The sequence below is a fragment of the Dromiciops gliroides genome, chromosome 2 (genome assembly GCF_019393635.1).
Source record: "Dromiciops gliroides isolate mDroGli1 chromosome 2, mDroGli1.pri, whole genome shotgun sequence".
NCBI lineage: Eukaryota > Metazoa > Chordata > Mammalia > Microbiotheria > Microbiotheriidae > Dromiciops > Dromiciops gliroides.
The window spans coordinates 312,281,913-312,303,725 of NC_057862.1; the positions used below are offsets into that span (position 1 = coordinate 312,281,913).

The 21,813-nt window shown below is 41.4% G+C and overlaps 1 protein-coding gene across 4 annotated transcripts in view; it reads left to right on the forward strand.

Annotated features, from left to right (window-relative positions):
• ARHGAP26 (Rho GTPase activating protein 26) overlaps window positions 1-21,813 on the forward strand; it is a 518,996-nt gene that overhangs the window by 431,735 nt on the left and 65,448 nt on the right. For all 4 annotated transcript variants that reach the window (XM_043983690.1, XM_043983687.1, XM_043983688.1 and 1 more), the window contains exon 20: window positions 2,073-2,226. In XM_043983690.1, the coding sequence (XP_043839625.1) occupies window positions 2,073-2,226 (154 nt within the window). The remainder of the gene's footprint in view (window positions 1-2,072; window positions 2,227-21,813) is intronic.

Below are 21,813 nucleotides of genomic sequence, written 5' to 3' on the forward strand. Positions count from 1 at the left end.
TTTTGTGGTTTCTGTTCTGTTATCGATTCTCCCTTTTGGGACTTAGACTCCTAAATGAGTGTTTGCTGAATATTTCTAAATTTCAGGATTTTACTTAATGTAAGGGTTGATGAACCTGTAGGGTAAAAATGTTGGGTTTTCCTGAATATAAAGTTTTTGACCTTCCTATAAGCTTCTTTAGGGCAAGGTCTGTTTCATTTTTGGATTTGTATCCATCCTTGTACCTAGTATACATTTAACGTCTGGCGAATTGAATTAGTTCATAGTCCTTTACTTCTTAAGGGTCTTTGACTGGGGCTTTGTCCCAATCCTAAGGAGAGGGATGTGGGGAAAGGCCCCTATCTCCTTTGGTAGTGATACTTTACAGTGAAATGATGGCAGAAGCAATATGGTGTTAGATTTGGAGTATGGAAAACCTATAGAAGAGGCACAATGATTACCTCCCAGTGTTATTCTGAGTCTTAAATAAGCTAACATGTCGAATACTTTACAAACTTTAAGGTACTATATAAAATCTGATTATTTATAACATTTTTTTTCAGGAATTTTTTTTTAATGGACATGACGCATATAAGTGTCTAGCATCCTTATCCTAGTCCCTTTCCCCCCTTTCACTGAAAGAGACCAGGGTTCAAAAATGTGGTCTTGAGTCCACAATAGAAGCAGATATTGACCACATTGCTTCCTTTCAAAATGACATTGTATCGTTACATATGATTTTAAGGATAGAACAGGACTCCCTGAAAGAGTAACAAAACTGTTCAGTGGGGAATGATCAGTTACCACGCTAGGCCAGACTTGGTGTATTTTCCTGATTACTAAGATCATTACCAAACAGTTAAATGAATCTGAATTTTCTAAATAAATAGTCTGTGTTTCTCTCTTTCCCACCCCCTTACCCCCATTAATGCTGCTTTTAGCATGGGTATCTAATAGCCCAGCTGCAGGCCTGAACTCCAGAGCTGCAGAGATACATCAGGCCTCTCATCCTCAGCCTCCCCTGTAGCAGGGATTACAGACCTGTGCTCACTCTCAAACAGTCCTTTTTTCGGGGAAAAAAACAAAACAAAACATTTTCTTTCAGCTTTTAGAAGATACAAAGAAGGCGGAGATGAGCATAGCCTAATGGACAGGAGACTGTCCTGGGAGTCAGTGACACCTATGGCTATATGACTATGTGGAAATTACTTAATGTCTCAGTGTCCCCGTTAATTCTCAGTGTAGGGCTGGAAGTTTCAGGGCAGTTGCTGATTTACATTGATGAAGGGAGTTTCCTCACTAGGAGTTAATTGATGAAATCATAGGTCCCTAACATACAATGAAGTCCTCCTTAAGTTGTATCGAGTTCTGTAAATTCAGGCATTTTCCCTAGTGGTCTCTTTCATAGACCAGTAGATTTCTTGGGACTCAGGCTCATTTTGTGTATGCAGACCTCTCTGTGGCAAATGGCATCCTACTTTTCCAAGCTATTATGAGTCCAAATTTAATGAAAGGTTGTAGAGAGGATATGGAAAGGAATAATTGAGGTGGGGGAACTAGTGATGTCCAGTGGTGAGATCCAGTAGAACTTTAGGCAGGAGGTCTGCAGGGGGATATTTAAGGCAGATAGCCATTCTGAGAATTGAACTCAGGTTTTAGATGTGATCTGAGCAAAGCAGATTAGAAGGGTGGGTGGGAATATAAATTGAATGCTGGTCCTGAAGTCAGGAAGACCTGAGTTCAAATCTGGTTTCCTTCACTGAACTGGCAAAGGAGTCTGTCTGTCTTTCTGTCTGTCTGTCTCTATACACACACACACACACACACACACACACACACACACACACACACACATACACACACACATGCGCGCGCCTTAGAGGATTTGCTTAGATTCAGAGAATTTGACAGCTTCTTTCTATTCCTTTTTGCCCATTCTCCCTTATCAATAACATTCAACTGAGTGTACTTGGTTTTTAGATTCCATGAAAACCAGGAGAGCCCCTCACATCTGTTGCTCACTTTTTTTGTGTATTCGAAAACGGTTTGTCTTAACCCGGTGAACTAACTGTGAGTTTGTACCATCCTTGCAGAAGAACAAAGGAACAGCCTCATCAACTCCAGTCTGGAATCTGTTGTGTCTTCAAATGCCAACAGCATTCTCAACTCCAACAGCCCTCTGCAGCCCAGTGTGAACTCAAGTGACCCCGAGCTGGATGTGATGAAACCCACCAGGCCCAGTTCACTGTAAGTGTGGTACTCACCAATTTCGCGCCCCGCCCCGCCCCCCCCCCCCAATTCCCGCCTATTACTCTGCTACCCTGTCCCTCCCAGACTCATTTGTGTCAAAACCTCTTATCTCATGAAACAATTTAAGTTTTGTCTCAGAACAGCCTGGCAGCCTTTACCATCATCGTCTTCAATTTTTAAAGCTTGCATTTGTATTCTCCACATGCGGCTTCTTGCCACCGGTGATGTTTTATTTACTAGCCTTGCACTAACAGGGGTCCTGCAGAGATGCCTCTAAGGATGGCTTCAATCAGCCCAGCTTCTGGACAAAGAAAATGATTTCTTTCTAGTGTTACGAGATTGCAATGAATGTAGCAGGTCTATGTCTGTAACTGAATGTGTCCCCTTGGCTTCATGTTGTTTCATCTTCCCTGTCTTTCCCCCATATACCACATAAGGGAATTTCAGAGCCATTGCTATATCCAGTCCCAAAGGAGGAACCTCAAGTGGTCATTTTAACCTCCACCTCCTCAGACCTCAGGATACCTGAGGTCTCACACCAGTGGCTTGGCTTTCAAAGAGGAAATACCTACTTGCTTAGGTCCTAGGGAGTTTATGTGCCCACAGAGAAGGCAGCTCTTGTTCAGATGCCCCATCGAGGTCACACAGCTCCATGCAGCTAGGGCCAGAGTACTCTCCCACACTTTATGGACCTCACCCCACATTTCTCAGCCTGCCCTTACAAACTACTCTATAAATCATGTCCTCAGGAATCCCTGCATGAAGAAGAGAAGATAAAGGCTAGAATGGCTGGACTCTCTGATGGCATACAGTTTTCTAAAGGCTAGGGAAAACTTGAATTCACTCTGCTCTCCTGACTTGGGTGAGAACACTGCAAAATGCAGGTGCAAGGCATGCTAAGTTGCTTCAGAGAATTCTGCTCACAGAAGAGAACATAGAGTATCCTGGTGAAGTGAATGATGGAGGAGAAATCTGGGTTGCCAGCCTTTTCCAAGTTTCAGCTATGTATATAAATCCATAGCGTGATGATGGGTCTGTAATACATCTTCATGACATCTGCTTCATGGGAGAAGGATCATGAATAACAGGGGAAGAGTAACTTTTAGAAATGCACTCAGAGGACTCATCGTGATACAAATGCATGTATCACTTAATCTGAATGAATTCTGATAGAAACAGTCAGAATTTTATTTTGTAGCGACTCTGGGTTTTCTCTCTAGTTTCTGTCAATGAAGCATCTTCATTCTTAGGTTGAGCAGGTTTTAACATAGTAAATCATGTGCAGATATGCTTTGACTAATGGGCAGAATGGAGTTCTTTCAGTTTCACCTCATTCACCTCTAGAGAATGAGGTTCTTCCATTTCTCCACAGCCAGAATTTTTACAAGTAACTCAAAATTCTCCGTGTGTGTGTGTGTGTGTGTGTGTGTGTGTGTGTGTATGCTCATGCATGTCCCTGTGTGTGCCTCTTGGGTATGTTCTTCACACTTGGCTCTTCTAGCCCTATGTGGTACTCAAGTGGCTCTGAGGTATTTCTTTTCTTTTTTCTTTCTTTCTTTAATCCTTTGTGCCTAGCCATTTATAGCAGTTCATTGCTCAGTTAGAGGTTAGATTCCCAATCCATTTTGCCTAATATCTCCTGATTTGGTCCAGTCAATACCAGCTAATAGGCTTTAATCTTTGCCTGTGGTCTCAGGGCACATTGTGCCCTGCAAGTGCTCTGTTGAGTACAGTGTGTACAAAGAGGCGGCGTTACTAGCTTGGTGGAGGACAGAGACAGAGGTTTTAAAACGTTTCTGAAGGTTTTTATTGTGGATGAATGGGAAGGGAAATCTGGGCTGTGTGTTACTCTGTGCGGCTTGCATTTCATAAAACACAAGGGGGGGTGGAGGGGAGTGGTTTGGCTTTCTTTGTGTTTTCCAGCTCCATTTTTCCTTTTACCACAATATTCCAACCACATAGGAGTCTCCATCGCTACACGCCAAGTGGGAAGGGATGTCCCCACCAGGCTTCTGTGGGCAAACTAGTTCTTACCTGCCTAGCACAAAATGTCAAGACCTGCTTGTGACAAGCAGGGATATGACTGGACTCCAGAGTCAGGAAACCTGGGTTCAGATCTTGTTTCTAATACTAGCTGTATGAGAGTAGCAACATCTCTGAACCTCAATTGCCCCATCTTTAAAATGAGAATGACAATACCTATGGGGGAAGGGGTCGGTGTGTCTGTGTGTCTCAGAAGAGACAAAGTATGCAATGTGTTTTGTGACCTTTAAAGTACCACATAAATTTTACCTATCACAATTGTTACCTGGTGGAAGGCATAGCTGAGAATTAGCTCTAATTGTTTACTTTGTCAGGAGCTGGGAAGGAATTGGACAAAGTTATTTCTCCCTAATCTGATGGCCTCCAAATCCAGTCCAGTGCAATCTAGCAAGCATTTATTGAGCACCTCTTTTGGGCAAGGTAGCATGTTAGGCACCAGGGTTATGAAGACAGAAGAAAAACTCTCTGTTCTCATTGGGCTTCTGTATTCCCTAAACTAACTCAAGTAAAACTCTGAGATTTGGAAAATCTGTTCAGTGTGCCAAAGGAAGATGACCCCACTTATAGTTTTGTTCCCTGTCAAGTCTCAAGACCAGAATGGAAGTGTGAGCTTTTATCTCAGTTACCCTCCCATAAGGATAATGTCACAGCTTCTTCCATTGGTGATTACGAAGCTGAGCTCCCAGTGAGAGATGCAGTGTTTCCTCATCCTCTGAGTAGCAGTAAGACCGTCGCAAGTATCTCCCCCTTTATTCATCTTCCCACTTCTCTACCTGCCATTTGCTGAGGAGAAAGTTGATTTGAAGTAGCACTTAGGGGAAATAAAGTCTAACTTCTAAGGCATAAGTAATTGTTACTATATATTATATTTGGGAGACTTGTATTCATGTATACCCATTTTCATTTGTATATTTTGGATTAAACTCTGTGTGGAAATTTTTGTATGTAGATATGACTCGCTTTTAACCACTTGGTTTCAACCTTTGTTCTAGAGACTTATGTTACTCACTCTCATTATTCCTGTTTAAATGGTCTGTTAGTAAGAACAAAATTAACCAATAGCTCACATTCATATAGCACAACACATTTTACAAAGCACGTTCTTTATGATAACTCAGTACAGTAGGCAGTTATAATTACCTCCACTTCTCAGATGAGGAAACTGAGGCTCAGAAAATGTAAGTGATTTGCCTAGGGTCTAGTAAGTCTTAGTTCTTGAATTTGAACTAAGGTCTTCTGACTCTAAGAGAAGTGCTCTCTCTTTTACCCCACACTGTCTTCACATTAGTACTTCCAAGATGTAGTCAACCCTTCAAACAAAGAGAGACCAAAAGAACTTCTCCCAAACTGCTTGACTGTTTTCTTTACAAGGGAGACAGTAAAGCCAATTGATCATGAAAAGAAGTAGAATAGGATTTTAGTGAAAACAGGATATCTACGTCTTTCTTTCCTTTTGCCTCCTTCCACCAGAGAAAGAAGGTCACTTCAGGGGCTGGGGAGACCAGTGGGCCATGAGTGGACACCCAGGGATCACAACAGAAAGATCTCATTTGCCCACCATCAGGGCTTAGGCACCTCAGGCACATGAGGAATGGCTTTTTCCACGACAGCAGGAAACCCTTCTAATACCCTGAAGGTGATCTTGTTCCTGTGGCTTGGACGTCTTAGCATGAAATCAGGTGTGAAAGGTAAAGGCAGATTTCAGTGCTGCTGGAGGCTCAGTAAGCTCCTTAGGAAGTACTGGTGGCCAAATAACAATACAGATGCCATTCTGGAGAATTTAAAGATACAATACAATCATGTATCTCAGTCATCTAGTCATTACTATACCCCTACTATGTGCCCAGAATGGGCAGTGCAATGGAAGGTCTGGCTTCAATTCTGGAGTCAAGCATTTGCCAGCAATGTGACCCCAGCTTCTCCGACACTGAATTTTTTCTTCTTTAAATGGGGATCACGATAGGGTGATATTGTTGAGAGTCTCAAAATGAGATACTTTCCATGTAAAGTGCTTTGCAAAGCTTAAAACATGGAATATCAGATATTAATACTTTATTCTTCTCCAGAATACACCAGAGATATGGGGCAACTAGGTGGTACAATAGGTAGGGTGTTGGGCCTGGAATTAGGAATTAGGAAGAACTGAGTTCAAATCCAGCCTCAGGCACTTACTAACTGTGTGACCCTGGACAAATCACTTAACTTCTGTTTGCCTCAATGGAGATAGTGACAGCACTTATCTCCCTGAGATATTGTGAGGATCAAATGGGATAATAATTGTAAAGCACTTAGCACGGGTGCCTGGCACATAGTAAACACTATAGAAATGTTGGCTATCATCATCATCATTATTAAATTACTATAGTTGTTGTTTGTCCTTCATTATCAAAGATGATGTTATGACTTGCACTGAATTGAAGTGAGGGAGGACTGTGCAAGGTCACCAACCTCACTCTCTCCTCCAGAGCCATCTGGGTCCAATGGCAAGACATGTATCAGGATGACTGGAATGGCCCCGGATGTTTAAGGCATTTGGGGTTAAGTGACTTGCCCAGGGTCACACAGCTAGGAACACTGACCCTGGAGTCAAGAGGACATGATTATAATTGTAAAATGCTTCCACAATGCCTGGCACAAAATAAGTGCTACGTGTTAGCTGCTATTATTCTTCTTATTTCTCATATGACATGGTTCTTGCTTTCAAAGAACTGACAGTATTGATGGGAAGACAAAGTATATTCACTTGAAACCAGTGAAAAGCAGAACAAGCACCCGGTATCAGTAAGTGCTAAGTAGGATGGTGCAAATTATGAGTGTTCTAGAATTCAGAGAAATGAGAGACAAATATTGACTGGAGTAATTAGGGTCCGTGCGATTGGCCACCTGTTTGACCTTAGGAAACCCAAGTGACTGGAGAAGGTGAGCTAGGGCTTGATGATGAGATTTGAATCAGAGGGTATCCCAGATAGGGATTGCAATTGGAGCAAATACATGGAAGTGGGAGTGAGTCTGACATGTGGTGGGCAGGAAATGAGAAGAGGTTTGATATGAGATAAGGCAAGTGGAGAGTTGCTTTATGATGTTCAGAATGTCCTTTTAAGGCAAACGTCTCATAAATCAGTCTCTAAAACACTAAGAAACAAACAAGAATTCATTGGTAATGACTGAGATCAAATGGATGATGACCCAAAGCTGGGTACCAAAAGCAGGAGGAAATCCTTTACTCTAATCCTAGCACCAATGCTGACAGGCTAAGACAGTTAACCGTCCTTGTCTGGGCCTATTAAACCTTTCCTCAAGTCGAGGAAAGGGGGCCAGCCCACCTCACTACCTACCTGTACTCCAGGGTGTGTCTTTGTGCTTGCTTGCTGTAAAGATGAAAATAATTGTATGCTATAGTTCATTTTTATAATAGCTCTTATTGTAGTAGCAAAGATCTAGAAAGTAAGAGGCTGTCCATCATTTGGTGACTAGATGAACAAATCATGGTATATGAATGTGTTAGAATACTATTGTACTGTAAGAAATTACCTGAAACTTGTTTGATATGATGCAGAGTCAAGGGAGAAAAACTAGGAGAACAACAGTGTTGTCTTATGTAAGCAAATAGCTTTGAAAGGCTTGAGATACTTGATTTGATGCAATGACAAACCAGGTGATCAGTAAAATATGCTGGAAAATGAGACATTTTGGGATGTGGTTGATGCAGGGATTTGTTTTGCTTTATTATGCATACTTGTTGCAAGGGTTTGGTTTTTCTTCATTTTCCCCATTCTGGAGGTTGGTGGTGGAAGGAAGGGAAATTAAAATTTTGTTAATTAAATTATAAATTAACATAATTATATTAAATATTTTTGCCATTTTTTAGAGTTGTCATTAAGTCCCCAGCTCCTCCCTTTCAGGTACTGATTAAAATTGAAAAGTTTAGAAGCCATATAGTCCAATCTCCTTATTCTTTCTCAGATACGGAAAGCGAGGCCTAGAGAGGTAAAGAATTTGCAATATATATAGACCACAAGATAAAGAAAGTTGTTTTTACCCTAAGCATATGATTTCATAGCAAGATATTGCCCTCTCTCCCCCCCACCTAAAGTGTCATGGGATTGGCTATCAGTAGACCCCTCCCCAGGTCTTAGACTCACTACCTTCTCCCTGTATGATCTTGGGACAGTTGCCTCATCTTTTAGAGTTTCACTTGCCTTATTGGGGGGGGGGGGGAGGTTTGTTCGTTTGGACTGTGGTTTTGTTTTTGTTTTGTTTTTTGTGGTACAATGAGGATTAAGTGACTTGCCCAGGATAATACAGCTAGTAAGTGTCACGTGTCTTAGGCTGGATTTGAACTCAGGTCCTCCTGAATCCAGGGCCAGTGCTCTATCCATTGCCTTGTCTTTTAAGAGCATTGCTGAATTTAGTAGGGAGCCGAAGATTTTCCTAAAGGACCATCTGAATTATGTTCTCTTTCTTTCTTCACCCTCCAAAATTACTTTATATTTGTGATGTAGCTTGTGGTTAGTTATATGTATACACCTTGTTTCCTCCCAATAAAATGTAAACTTCTTGAAGGCAAAGACTGTTTTGTCACTTTATCCCCTAGAATAGCTTTTGGTACTGGGATAGAGGCATATTAATTTATTAATACTTGTTGAGTTGAATTTTAAATGAATGAAATGGCAAGGGAGAGAATTCCCTTAGTTCTATCACCAAGTCATGGCTCTCCTTGTCTTTCCTTAATGGACCCCACCCCATATGGCTGCCCCATAAACAACAGTAATCATCCTTCTCCCCCCCCAACACATACACACACACACACACACACACACACACACACACACACACACACACAGAGGCATTTTCAAGTGATTTCTGGTGACCTAACTGGTTGGCCTGCCAAATTCCTGAAGGGCCTGCCAAAGCCAAACGTCCCCTCACATCTCAGTGGTCAGTGAGCTGTTGCAGAGCGGCCTCGGGAATTTAGTGGATAAACAAGACTTGATTCAAGTAAAAATTGTTTCTGTTTTTGGAACTCTCCTGGCTCCTTCGAAGACTTAATTCAGCTTGTCTCCGATTAAATCTCTGAAGAATGAATCGCTGAGGGAAGTCTACATCAAATTTGATGAACAGGGAGTCAGAAGTCCCCTTTGTCACTTGATACTTCCAAAGTCTTGGTCAGAAATTTTGTTTAAAAAGCCAACAACCTTTGTCACTCTACGCTTTAGCTTTGCTTTACCAGTATCTTCACATTTTCAAGATGGCGTGGGCAGGCTTTATTTTTCTCTTTGGAGACAAATCAGTGTACACTTATTAGCTAGGAGGCGTCATCTCGGGCTTCATTTCCCTCATCTGTAAAATGAGAGAATTGAACTTAACAACATCCAAAATCCCTTCTAGCTTTCACTCTATGATACCATGACATTAGTGCCAGCCTCTAGCCAGCAGTTCTTGTCTTTCTGCTTAAAGGATTCTTAAGGGGCCATCATTCATGACGTTTAGGATGCCTGGGCCCGTCATAGTAGACACTTCATAAAAACCTTATATAAAAGCAGTATCCATGTCAGTCAAACCCTTCCACAGGTACTGAATCAGAGGACAAAACAAGAGACCCTGTGCTGTTTCTCTTGCTCAGTGACAAGCCTTCCATTATTCTGTCGTTTCCTTTTTGTATTTGGAAGGGTCTTGGCTTAATTGTGTTACGAAAGAAAGTAGGAAGCAGCTAAACTGGAGAGCAGACCCTTAAAAAAGAGTTGTGTGTGCGTACACACACACACACACACACACACACACACACACACACTTTGCAGAGGAACTATGGATGTGAAATTTTATATGTACATGCCGGGCAGGACTGATGTATTGCTTAGTTGCTTCTGCTGAATTTTTTTCTCTTTTTTAATCTTTGCTATCAGAGATGGCTTTCTGGTAGGAGGGTAGAACATATTCAGATATGAAGGTGATTTTAAAACCAGATATAATAAACATGAATAATGATAATATGATATTAATAAATTGATTTAAAAAGTAAATTAAAATAAGATAAATACTTGAAAGAGCTTCTTCTCACAAGTTTGTTAATAAAAGTAAAGCCCAGGTCAGCTGTCTTGTGAAACTTATAGTAAGACTTCCAGTAAATGTGAAGAGGTAGAGAGGTTTAGTTCTTTAAAAGATGTCCAAGTGCCCACAAAGTACAAATGCATCGACTTGCTTTTGCTTTGCCTGCCCCAGGTTAAGTGAAGTCTGACAGTAGATCTGGAGAGGAAAGACCTGCTTGCTGTCTTGGGACCTCCGTATCCAAAAACTAGCTTGATACCATCACACCTTGGCTTATAAGCTTAGAACTTAGTGTTAAAAAGAACCCAAGAGGTCATCTAGGCCAAACCATTTATTTTGCAGATGAGGAAACTGAGGCTCATAGGCATTAAGACTTGCCCAAGATAGGGGGCAGCTAGGTGGCGCAGTGGATAGAGCACCGGCCCTGGAGTCAGGAGTACCTGAGTTCAAATCCGGCCTCAGACGCTTAACACTTACTAGCTGTGTGACCCTGGGCAAGTCACTTAACCCCAATTGCCAAAAAAGACTTGCCCAAGATAAAGGTCACAAATTGTGAGAGCTGGGCTTTGAACCCAGGGTCCTCCAACTCCAAATCCCACAGTTTTCCACTGCACCACACTGGTGAATAAACAGAGAAGGTCCCCAGCTCTCATCTTATCATTTATACTTAGAGTACAACATAACAATTTTGAAATTAATAAATAAGTGCCCCATTAATTTTTTGTTCTAGTTTATTCCAATGCTAAATTCCATACATAAATGTCTCAGTCTTCAGAGTTTGTGCCTCCTATAGCAACAATGGACTCATATAACATGTTTGTTTGCTCATAATGTAAATGAAGGGACATTGTTACCAGGAGAGGAAGGGGCGGAACTCTCTGTAGATGTGAAAATCTCTATTAGTTCCCCACAGCTACCCTGTGCAATCTGAGTTTAAGCCATCCCCAAAGGCAATTTTCAGTAGCTGATTACCATTGGATAAATAGAGCTTCTCCCAGTCTTCTGATTTCCTTGCCAGGAAAGTTCATATTTGTTGCTCTTCTTTTCTAGTTCACTGCAGTCTTTGTTGCTAAATAAGCAGCAGAAGGCATGAGGGGGGCAATAGAAGAGGGAACCTCCAGAGTTGCTAGAACTGGCAGTGACCTTGGGTCAGTCCACACACTCCCACTTTCTAAGCTAGCCTCTAAAGGAGGGTGCCCAACTTCCCAAGTTGCTCCTGCTTTTAAAAACAAATGGGTCTACCTTACCCCCCCAAAGAAATTTTCAATGGTCTTCTGCTTTCTCTGCCTATTCATCCTGGCTTACTATTTCTTGGCTTTTAACTCCTTCTTAAAGTGTGGCACTGCTTCCAGGACACACTGTTCAAGCTATAGTGTGGCCCAGGGGATGGGGCTTCTTCTCAGCCTGCCTGGCCTCGCATTCATTTGATTTTAAACTCTCCACTGGGGGGGGGGGGAATGCTTCTCAGCTTCACTCCTATTCCCAACTTCAGAGGGTCCCAAGTGTTTTAGTTTGGGGGGGGGGGGGAGGTTTTAATCTCACCTGGCCTGTTCTCAGGTCCTGAGATAACCTCAGGCCTACTTACTAAGCAACCAACCAGCAAAGCTTTCTGTGGTGTGGTTCTTAGCTTCCAATCAGCCTGCCTGCTCCCCTCCTCCACCTGGGCCTTCAGCCACTCAGGATTTCTTCCTGGTTTCCCACTGAGGTGGGACAGTCAAATCCTTCCCCCCAGTCCACTGGTACCCCTGCACTTACCCCCCCACCCCCCAACCCTCGGGCCAGCCGTTCCGCCCAATCGTGCTCAGTTCCAGAAGATGCCGGTGCTGCAGCCAATTCAGAGTCACTGGGGCAAATTTCTCCGGCGGGTGTCTGGTGTGTCGGCCCAATTGCGGGGTTAGGCTTTGTTCATGGCCCAGCCCGGCCCCCTGAAATCTATCTATACCTGTAGAAAACTCTCAGCCTGAAATTTTGTGTGTTTTTCTGCCCCAAGGGTTCTTTTATTGCTATTTTTGGGGTGATTATATCAGGAGCCCTGTGCATTTAGAGTCTTTCTTCTTCCATCTTCTTTGCTGGGCTTTTATAAAGAAAATTCTCTGTCAAGCTTAAGGTACTATATACAGGTTATAATGAACAGGATACTATCAGAAAAACCTGCAAAGACCTACATGAACTGAAGCAGAGTGAAATGTACTGTATACAAAATAACAGCAACAGTGGGGCATGATCTGCTGGGAAGCATGTGGTTATTTTCAGCAAGGCAATGATCCAATATAACCCTGAAGGACTTATGAAGATTGCAGCCCATCTGCAGAGAAAGAACTGATAGTATCTGAAAACAGATGGAAACACATTTAAATTTTTTTTTTCTTTTCCTCTTTGACAATTCCTTAATATGAAGTTTTGGGGTTTTTGTTTTGTTTTGTTTTGTTTTTTGCGGGGCAATGGGAGTTAAGTGACTTGCCCAGGGTCACACAGCTAGTAAGTGTCAAATGTCTGAGGCCGGATTTGAACTCGGGTACTCCTGAATCCAGGGCCGGTGCTTTATCCACTGCGCCATCTAGCTGCCCCTTGGGGTTTTTTTTTTGACTGTTTTCTCTCACAACTAGCTAATATGGGAATTTTTCCATGACTACTCATGTATAACTTATTTTGAATTGCTTGAGTTCTTGTGAGTGGGGGGTGGGAATGGAAGGGGGAAGAGAAATTGGAACACAAAGTTTTTTAAAAATTGATGTTAAAATTTTGTTTTTACATATATTTTGGAAAATAAAATTCTATTAAAATAAATAAAAATAAAACAAAAACAAATGGGGGGGCACCTAGGTGGTGCAGTGGATAGAGCACCGGACCTGGATTCAGGAGGACCTGAGTTCAAATCCAGCCTCAGACACTTGACACTTGCTAGCCGTGTGACCCTAGGCAAGTCCCTTAACCCCAATTGCCTCACCAAAAACAAATGGGGGTAGCTAGGTGGCGCAGTGGATAAAGCACCGGCCCTGGATTCAGAAGGACCTAAATTCAAATCCAGCCTCAGACACTTGGCATTTACCAGCTGTGTGACCCTGGGCAAGTCACTTAACCCCCATTGCCCCATTAAAAAAAGCAAAAGTTTTAAAAACCCCACAAATTAATGATACAACAGTAAATATATTGATTAATGGTGAGTGCTAGGAATGATGATCCTCCCAACAGAGGCCTTTGAATTGTTGAAGCAGTGACAGGCAAGCAGAAAATTAACAGTTTATTCTGTCTTCATCTGTATTTCTGGCAACACTGAGATTTAAGCGGGGTGGGGGGGGGGGCAGTTCTCACTGACTTTATCTTTTCCCTGAAATGTTCAAGATCCTGGTTTTTCAAAGCCTAAAGTGTCTCAGCACTGGAAGAACTTCCTAACATATACAACCAACTCAAGGAAATCAAGTTTTCACTTTGGAAACACAGGCATTTTTGACCACAGTCTTTGCGGTTATCACTCCTACAATCCTTTCAGTCCTGTTCATTGACACTCACTCCATGGCCTTTCATTTCTTTCCCAGACACCACCCCTATTCCAAACTATACTAGGCACTCTGGCCCCCACGGGTGTCCTAGGAGTTGCCTCAGCCCCAAGTCCACCAAGTTATTCTGAGCTGCACTTACTTTGTGTCTTTGGAGAGTGTTGTTATTGTGAGAAATGTGTGTCTCTCTGTGCTCCCCCCCTTGACTGGCTCCGAGTTAGTTTCCTCTGTTCTAGCCAAAGCCTCACTCACCAATCAGGAACTTGACAGCCTTTCACTTGGTTAAGGCTCCGAATTCCTGCCTGATGACCAATAAGATTTTTATGTGTTTGCTTTTTAGTGGTTCTTTTTTTTTTTAATGGAAAAACTGCTCTATTTGACCCACACACTTCATGAGTCAGCAGGGTTTCTTTCCCATGCCAGATGTCTGTCAGTAGAACTCAGTGGGAGAAAAGGATGGGAGATGAGGGTGTTTACAAATGAAGGCTCACTATTCAGCATAATGAAGATCTCACATGGAAAACAGGGTTCTTCCCCTTCCCCATTCCCCTTATGTGTACCATTTTTTCCCCTTTTAATCCTCATACTATAAAGAGGAACAACATGGCCTTCCTTGGACTCCAATCCCACTTCTGACAGGTCCTGGTTGTTTGCCCCTCATGACTGACAGCATGGAGAAGTCCAATCAGATAACCCCACACAGTTCTCTAGAAGTTATAGATGCATCATCAGTCTGTATCAGTGGATTTCCATGATGGATGCTGATAGGTAGGATTACAAATTTAGAGCTGGTAGAAACTTTGAAGGACATTAAATCTAACCTCTCTTATCTCCTCATTTTGTTGATGAGGAAATGGAGGCACAGAGAAATAAAGTGACTTGCCCAGGAACACAACTAGCCCTCCTGACTCCTAGTCCAGAGCCCTGTGCTCTATGTCATGCTGACTCTGATGAGACCAGAAGCCCAGAGCAAAAAACACTGCAGAGCTCTAAAGCTATTATTTTACTATTTAGCTAGCCTATACCTACATTCAAAAAATTTTGGGGGGGTGGGTCAGTGAGGGTTAAGTGACTTGCCCAGGGTCTCACAGCTAGTGTCAAGTGTCTGAGGCCAGATTTGAACTCAGGTCCTCCTGAATCTAGGGCCAATGCTTTATCTACTGCGCCACCTAGCTGCCCCTACATTTTAAATTAATGGACCACATGTAATACAGAATATGTTCAAACACCCACCAACGATCAACAAACCCACATTTCAGATGAATGAACCATATTTTGTGATGGAGGAAAAACTATCTTAATGATAATGATTAGGCTTGGGACATGAATTTTCTTGAATTTTATCTATTTTAACATGCCATGACATTCTTGGCTTTATGATAATTTCACATTCTAAAATTCCTCATCCTTTTGAGATCTCCATCCAAAATATGTATGTTTTGAGGATATTAAGTACTGAATGAGAACAAATGTGCAATCCAGATAAAGGTTGTGAAAAATTGTGCTAGAGTTAAAGTTTCTCTAATCACTTTTAAAAATCTCCTTCTAAGGAATTTACATGACCTTGGGCAAGTTACTTAACCTCCTTGGGCCTTTTCAATCATCTGTAAAATGAGACAATTAGACTTAGATGATCTCTAAGATCTTTTCCAAATGTAAGATACTATGATCTGTGAAGAAAGCAGATGCTAATTTGTGTGGGGAACAAATGTAACTCCAAACAAAATTAGGATCTCAGTGGAAGTCCGTCCTGGCATGGAGCCTATAAAAACAGGGAGCATCAAGTTGATCTGCCAGGCATGGCATTGGATGTGGAGTTCATGGAATTAAAATTTCTGAAACTCTCCTCATATTTAAAATATACTCACTTTCACTTAGAATCCCATTGCCTTCAAAGCTCAACCCAAGTGCTCCTGACTCCTCCCCAAAATGACTTTGTATGCATGTGTGTATGTATGTATGTGTATATATATAAGTATGTGTGCCCATCATCTGCCCCCCAATAGAATATAAACTCCTTAAGGATAGAAACGGTTTCATTTTTGGCTTCATTTCTTCAGTACCGGGCTTAAGGCCTGCCTAGCTCATAGCAGGCTGTTAATAAATACTTGCTGATTGATTCATTTAAGCAAGGGGCAGTCTCAATCTGCATCTTGTTTTTCCGGCTGCTGCTGTTCTTCATAAGACTGATGTCTTGACTTGTGTGTGAATTGGATTTAAGTAAAGTTGAGTTGCCTCCAGAATCATTGAAGTCCAATGCAAGACAAAAGTCAAGAGTGTTGGCAATGGCCTGAGATGCAGTGTATGACCTTAGCCTTTCTAAATTAAGGTCGTCCCATCTCAGTTTGTTTGAGGAAATGCCCATACAATGAAAAGGGCTGGGTAAGAATTGAGACAAACGATGGCCTGATTTATAATCACAAAAATGTTAGTCTGGGAGAGGAAGACCCTTAAAGTTTCTAGCCAGAACTGCTGTAAGCGCGCGCGCATGTGTGTGTGTGTGTGTGTGTGTGTGTATCTGGCATTCTTGATAATTCAGTTCAATTCTTCAAGCATTCATTAAGTTTCTGCTTAATATACCTGGCTCTGCATTAGGTGCTAGTAGTACAAACAATCATTGCTTATTGGTTAACTACAAAATTAAAAAAAAATAAAAATAAAAAAGATTTAACATTTTCCAAAGGGTATAAAACAAGATCTTAGATCTAGATCTAGAAAGAAACTCTAGAGTTCATCTAGTCTAACTCCCTCATTTTAAAGGGACTGATCCAAGGTGATACAGGTAGTGCCAAGTGTGGAATTTGAACTTGAGGTCCTCCAATGCCAGAGCTGGCAGCCTGAATTTACACACATAAAGTATATACACAGCGGGGCAACTAGGTGGCACAGTGGATAAAGCACAGTCCTTGGATTCAGGAAGACCTGAGTTCAACCAACTCCCTGAGAACAGAAAGTGTTTCATCTTTGTCTCATAGAATGCTCAAAGGTGGGCTTTCTGTTCTACTTGTTTGTATTCTCTTAGACTAGTCAGAGTTCATTTGAGTGGAGCAGAGTTAGTAAGACCAGTGTCAAAGCTTTGATACCCACGTGGTCCTCTTACCTTTGCCCCAGACCACATGTCAGACTCCAACCATCTCACCAATGAAGAGTGTATGTAGAAGATGCTTTGGTATATAAAGGATACAGGATTTCATCAGTGAGTATGTGCTTACTACTAATCTGAATAGCTCTTTCACACAGTTAAAGGTTTAAAGTGTTGTCTGTGGCTGAAAAAATGTATCGCTTTCCAGCCCACCCTCTAGTAACAAGGTCCTCTGAACTTAGTTGATATGACTGGTCCTTAAATAATGATCCATTTCTGGGTCTGAGACTTTCTACCTTATTAGAGTTTTGTCAAATTGTGCTGTCCTGGCTTAACATCAAGAGAGCTCATGGTCTCTTCTACCATATGAGGTGTTAGTAAGATATGATTTATTTTTATATATTCATATATATATATATATACATACATACATACATACATACATACATATACATGTATACATTATATCTTTTATGTATAAATATGTAAGATATTATGTGTATATAAATATATACATTAAAAGACTTCGTGGGAAGAGTCTGTGGTTAAGCTCAAACTTCTTCTTTGTACTAAAAAAAAAAATGATCTATGAATGGGTAGAACAACTCCAAAGCATCATGTAAAGAATCTGGTTTCCCATTAAGAATAGCTAGTATTTATATAACACTTTAAAGTTGGCAAAATGCTTTACAGATCTCTCATTTGACCTTCAAAACAACTCTGGGAGGTTAGGTACTAATATCATTCCCATTTTATAGGTGAGGAAACTAAGGCAGAAAAATTAAATGACTTGCTCAGGTTCACACAACTAGGAAATTATAAAGGTCAGATTTTAATTCAGGGCTTCCTGACTCCTGGCCTAGAATTCTGCCCATTTTGCCACCTGTCTGTTTATTGCTAAATATCAATAACCTTTTAGAAATGTACGGGAGGGGAGGGGGATCTTCTCATTTTGCATAGGTAGCGTGATTATAGTGGATAAAAGAGAACTCTTATTAGAGAAGATTTTTTCAGTGTTTTTCTTTCAAGCTCCCTCCTTGCTCATGTCAGCTTCAATTCCTTAAAGCCAATTAGCCATTGTCAGAAGGCTATGCTGCTAATGTATCTAGAGAAGTCCTTCTAGAGATTCAGCTAGTCTTTGGAGATCCAGGAAATCTACTGAGAAATAGACATCCTCACATGTGCTAGCTATGAGTAGCCTCCACAGCATAAATTAATTTTGGTTGGGTGGACACTACAGATGTCCCATCCAGCTGTAGATTCTCAGATGCCTATGATGTTCATTACTTATGTATTAGATTTATGAGACTGACCCTTGAGTAAAAGGGAAACACCCAAATGTGGGAATAATAGTACCTCAAGATGGATACAACAGAAGTAGCAAGCAGTGATATTTATTAAATCAATAAAGGTCCTGATTTTAAAAGGCATGCTGTGACTATACCCTGAAGGTCAGCAGGCTGGGGCATTTACTGCTAGGAATGCTGCCAGGACCCCAGCCTGTTGCTTCCTTTCTGGGTGGAGCTGATTTGAACAGTGCTAGTAAGACCAGCTTCTCAAGATTTCCCAATTGTGACCTTTGAAAGAATTCAGTTTCTGCAAGTTTTGATTCTTTAGGGATGTTTCAGGGGCCCTTTTGGATGCTCCAGATTCAATTCTTTTAACCCTTTTATTCATGATCTCTTTAAAATATGTCAATTAACAAGCATTTTTAAAAGCACCTATAAAAAATACAAATGGTCCCATGACTTCTGTGATTCTTTCAGGGGAAGCATTCCTCATTTCTCTTTTTATAGCTAATAAGATTTTTTCCAATGATTATAAAATATGCTTATGTGCTTATGTCTACACACACACACACATACACACACATTTTGCACATGTGTCCATCCTACAAGACCCCGAGATGAGAGATTTCTCAGAAGTTCTCTCTAGTACTAAGGGGCTGCATACATTTGATTGCCACTTAGACATAAGAATTGTCAGGGTTCTTGAAGTATTGGGAGACGTAGTGCAGTGGAAAGAATTGTAGACAAGATGTTAGGGAGGACTGGATTCAGGTCTTAGCTCCAGCATTCACTGTGTGATGGTGGGCAAGTTAATTCACCTCTGTCAACCTTGGTTTCTTCATCTGTAAAATAGGGATAATCTTACCTGCCCTTCCATTATAAGGTGATTGTGCTACATATTATAGCTATAAAATGAGACATGGTTTGGGTTTTTTTTTTTCCCTTCCCTGGCAATTTCTTCTCCAGGGGACATCCCTTTTCATACCTCCATATGTGTATTGAGCCAGAAATTTCCTTTGTGCACCAGGGAACACATGTCCCTTAAGCTGAAAGAATGAAAGAATTATCTCTGTATGCCCTGCTAATGCTTTCTCTCCTAGGTGAGAACTGGTGGTTCTGGTGCTTTTCAATGAGTATGTCAGAAATGCATAACCAAGTGATACAGCAGGTGTTTTTAAAACACCTTTTCCCCCCAGGGAAAAAGCCTGCTTAATACTCATGGTATCTCTTTGAGAATCCAGATTACATGTGCCAGAGAGATCTACACAGGAGAGTGGCACTCCACCCCCCAGACCCCCACACCTCCAATTCAGCTCCCTTAACTTAATGCTTTCTAATGGGCAGGAACCTGAGGGAGAAGTGATTTCTTTCAGAGGGGAAAAATAAGAGGGAAAAAAAAGAATATTCTTTTGGGGGTCTTTTGACTGAAATTGGAATGTTTAAGACATTGATGGTGTTACCACGTGAGTTCCTCACCTTTGTCTAGTCTACTCAATCCTGCTAATACCCACGTGCTCCCAAGCTTGTTTTTATAAGTGTACTAACTCTTGGAGTAACAGAGAAAGTCCATTTTGGAGCTGAGTTCTTTTTCTCTGGTATCAAGAATAGAATGTAGCAAATTAGATGCTAAATGCTTGAAATCTTTTTTTTTTTTTGAGACCACATTTCTAGTTGAAGTTGAAAAGCCCTAACATGGGAAACTAGTTTCATATTTTTATGACAGCTTTCCAAAGGTTACAATGTGCTTCTCACCAAACTACACATAAATTGCCCTCAGGAATGCTGAGTTCAGCAGGCTTGAGCTATAAATAGTTTTCTCACCTAATATTCATCTCTCACTCTTAATCCCTTGAGCCCCCTCCCCTCTAAAATGCTCCATTTACTGAAGAATATAGATCGAGAGAACCTTAATTCTTGCATTTCATGGTCATGTGTGACTTGGCTAGGGTTATTCAATAATAATTAGCAGTTGTCCTGGCAACCTCAGACCCAACACAGAAAACACCTGCGCTCATATTACCATCTTCAACCTTCTGTCCAATAAGCCCAAACAATTTAAAGACAAACCACCTGTCCAGTGTTAATGAGGGAAAAAGTACTATTAAGTAACCTTCTCATCCTTTTTTCCAGTGTTCTGTTACTAATAAGAGATAGCAAAAGGAAACCATTGGCGATTGGTTAAATTAAAATTTGTTGGATTTTGAAGGTACTTAAAGAGGGAAAGTGGAAATCTTAGGAGTATAGGGAAAGATGCTTATTTGTTCCTTAGTACAAGACATTTTAATACTTAACCACTGCCAGCAGCATAAGCAATTCATAGATTGTATGAGCTTGAAAAGACCTCAATATTAGCATCAGGGTGGAGGTAGAGGAAATTTGCCTCTTTGGGGCTTGCTAAAAGATCAGAGAGGTTGGGGAAATGGTGCCTGAGACTTAGGAACCTATGTCTTTGAAATAATGAGTGAATGGAAAAGCATTTATTAACCAGTCCACTATGCAAAGTGAACTGGGAATACAAATACACTTTCTGTCTCAAGGAGCTTACCATGTTATGGGGAAGAATGTAGGGCATGTCGTCACCAAGGGGGTCAGTTTTGGTTTGGAAAAGTGACCACTGGGATGGTGAGTGGAGTCATAGGGGAGTAGATTGAGACTCCCTTTCCAGGAGCAATGACACAGTTAATTTGATTATGGTTCCAGAACTGGAAAGTTAAAGAAGGAGGAGGGTACACACTTGGGACAAGGGGGCTGCTGAGCTAATGGGAGCGAAGGGAGGCATAGTTGGAGTCAGGCCTAGTTGTAGTTGGCAATGTGAGGCAGCCACCAATAGGGAAAGGGTGTGTGTGTCTCCAGAGCCAGAGGTTTGAGGGTGAATGTGATAGGTTCTCAAGTTAGAGAGGTCCTAGCTGAAGAGGGGTCAACTTTACAACATCTACAGCAGGTCCTGATCAAACTGGAAAGCCTCCAGTACTAAGAAACCTACATTCGAGCAGCTCTAGGTATCTTTTTCATCAAGCTCAGATCTATTAGCAACTTCCACCTTACTGCAGGTTCTAACCTTTGGGGGCTAATCCAAACAAATCTAAATCTTCTTCTCTTCCCTAGCCTTTAAAGTACAAACGAGTGGCCTTTCATACATAATTCTTAGGTTGTTGATTATAGTTTCCCTGACCACCACAGATTAGAAATGGTAACTTAAGAGTAGGGGGAGCCAGAGCTTGTGGATAGACAAAGCTAGGCTCAGCATTTGAGAATACAGCCTGACAACAAGGGAGGAAGGAAGCCAAAGAGCTAGCAAAAGGAAATAGTTTAGAAAACTAAACACACAAAAATATTAATTTCATACCAGAGGGGCAAACAGTCCTCCATAGATCGACAGCCCCAAAATTCACCACCATAGGACAGCGTAACGTCATCACTGATCTTTATAATCATGAACCTGAATCATTGAGGAAAGGTTATTATGCTGTATTCTAGTAGATATGTTAGAATTTTTTAAAAATAGGCAATTGGATTTGGAGTTAAAGGAACTGAATTCAGATTTGGCTATGCCACTTACTACTGTCTGTGTCCTTGAAGACCTCTCTCCTTCATCATCATCGGCAAAAAAGAGAGAGTTGGATGATCT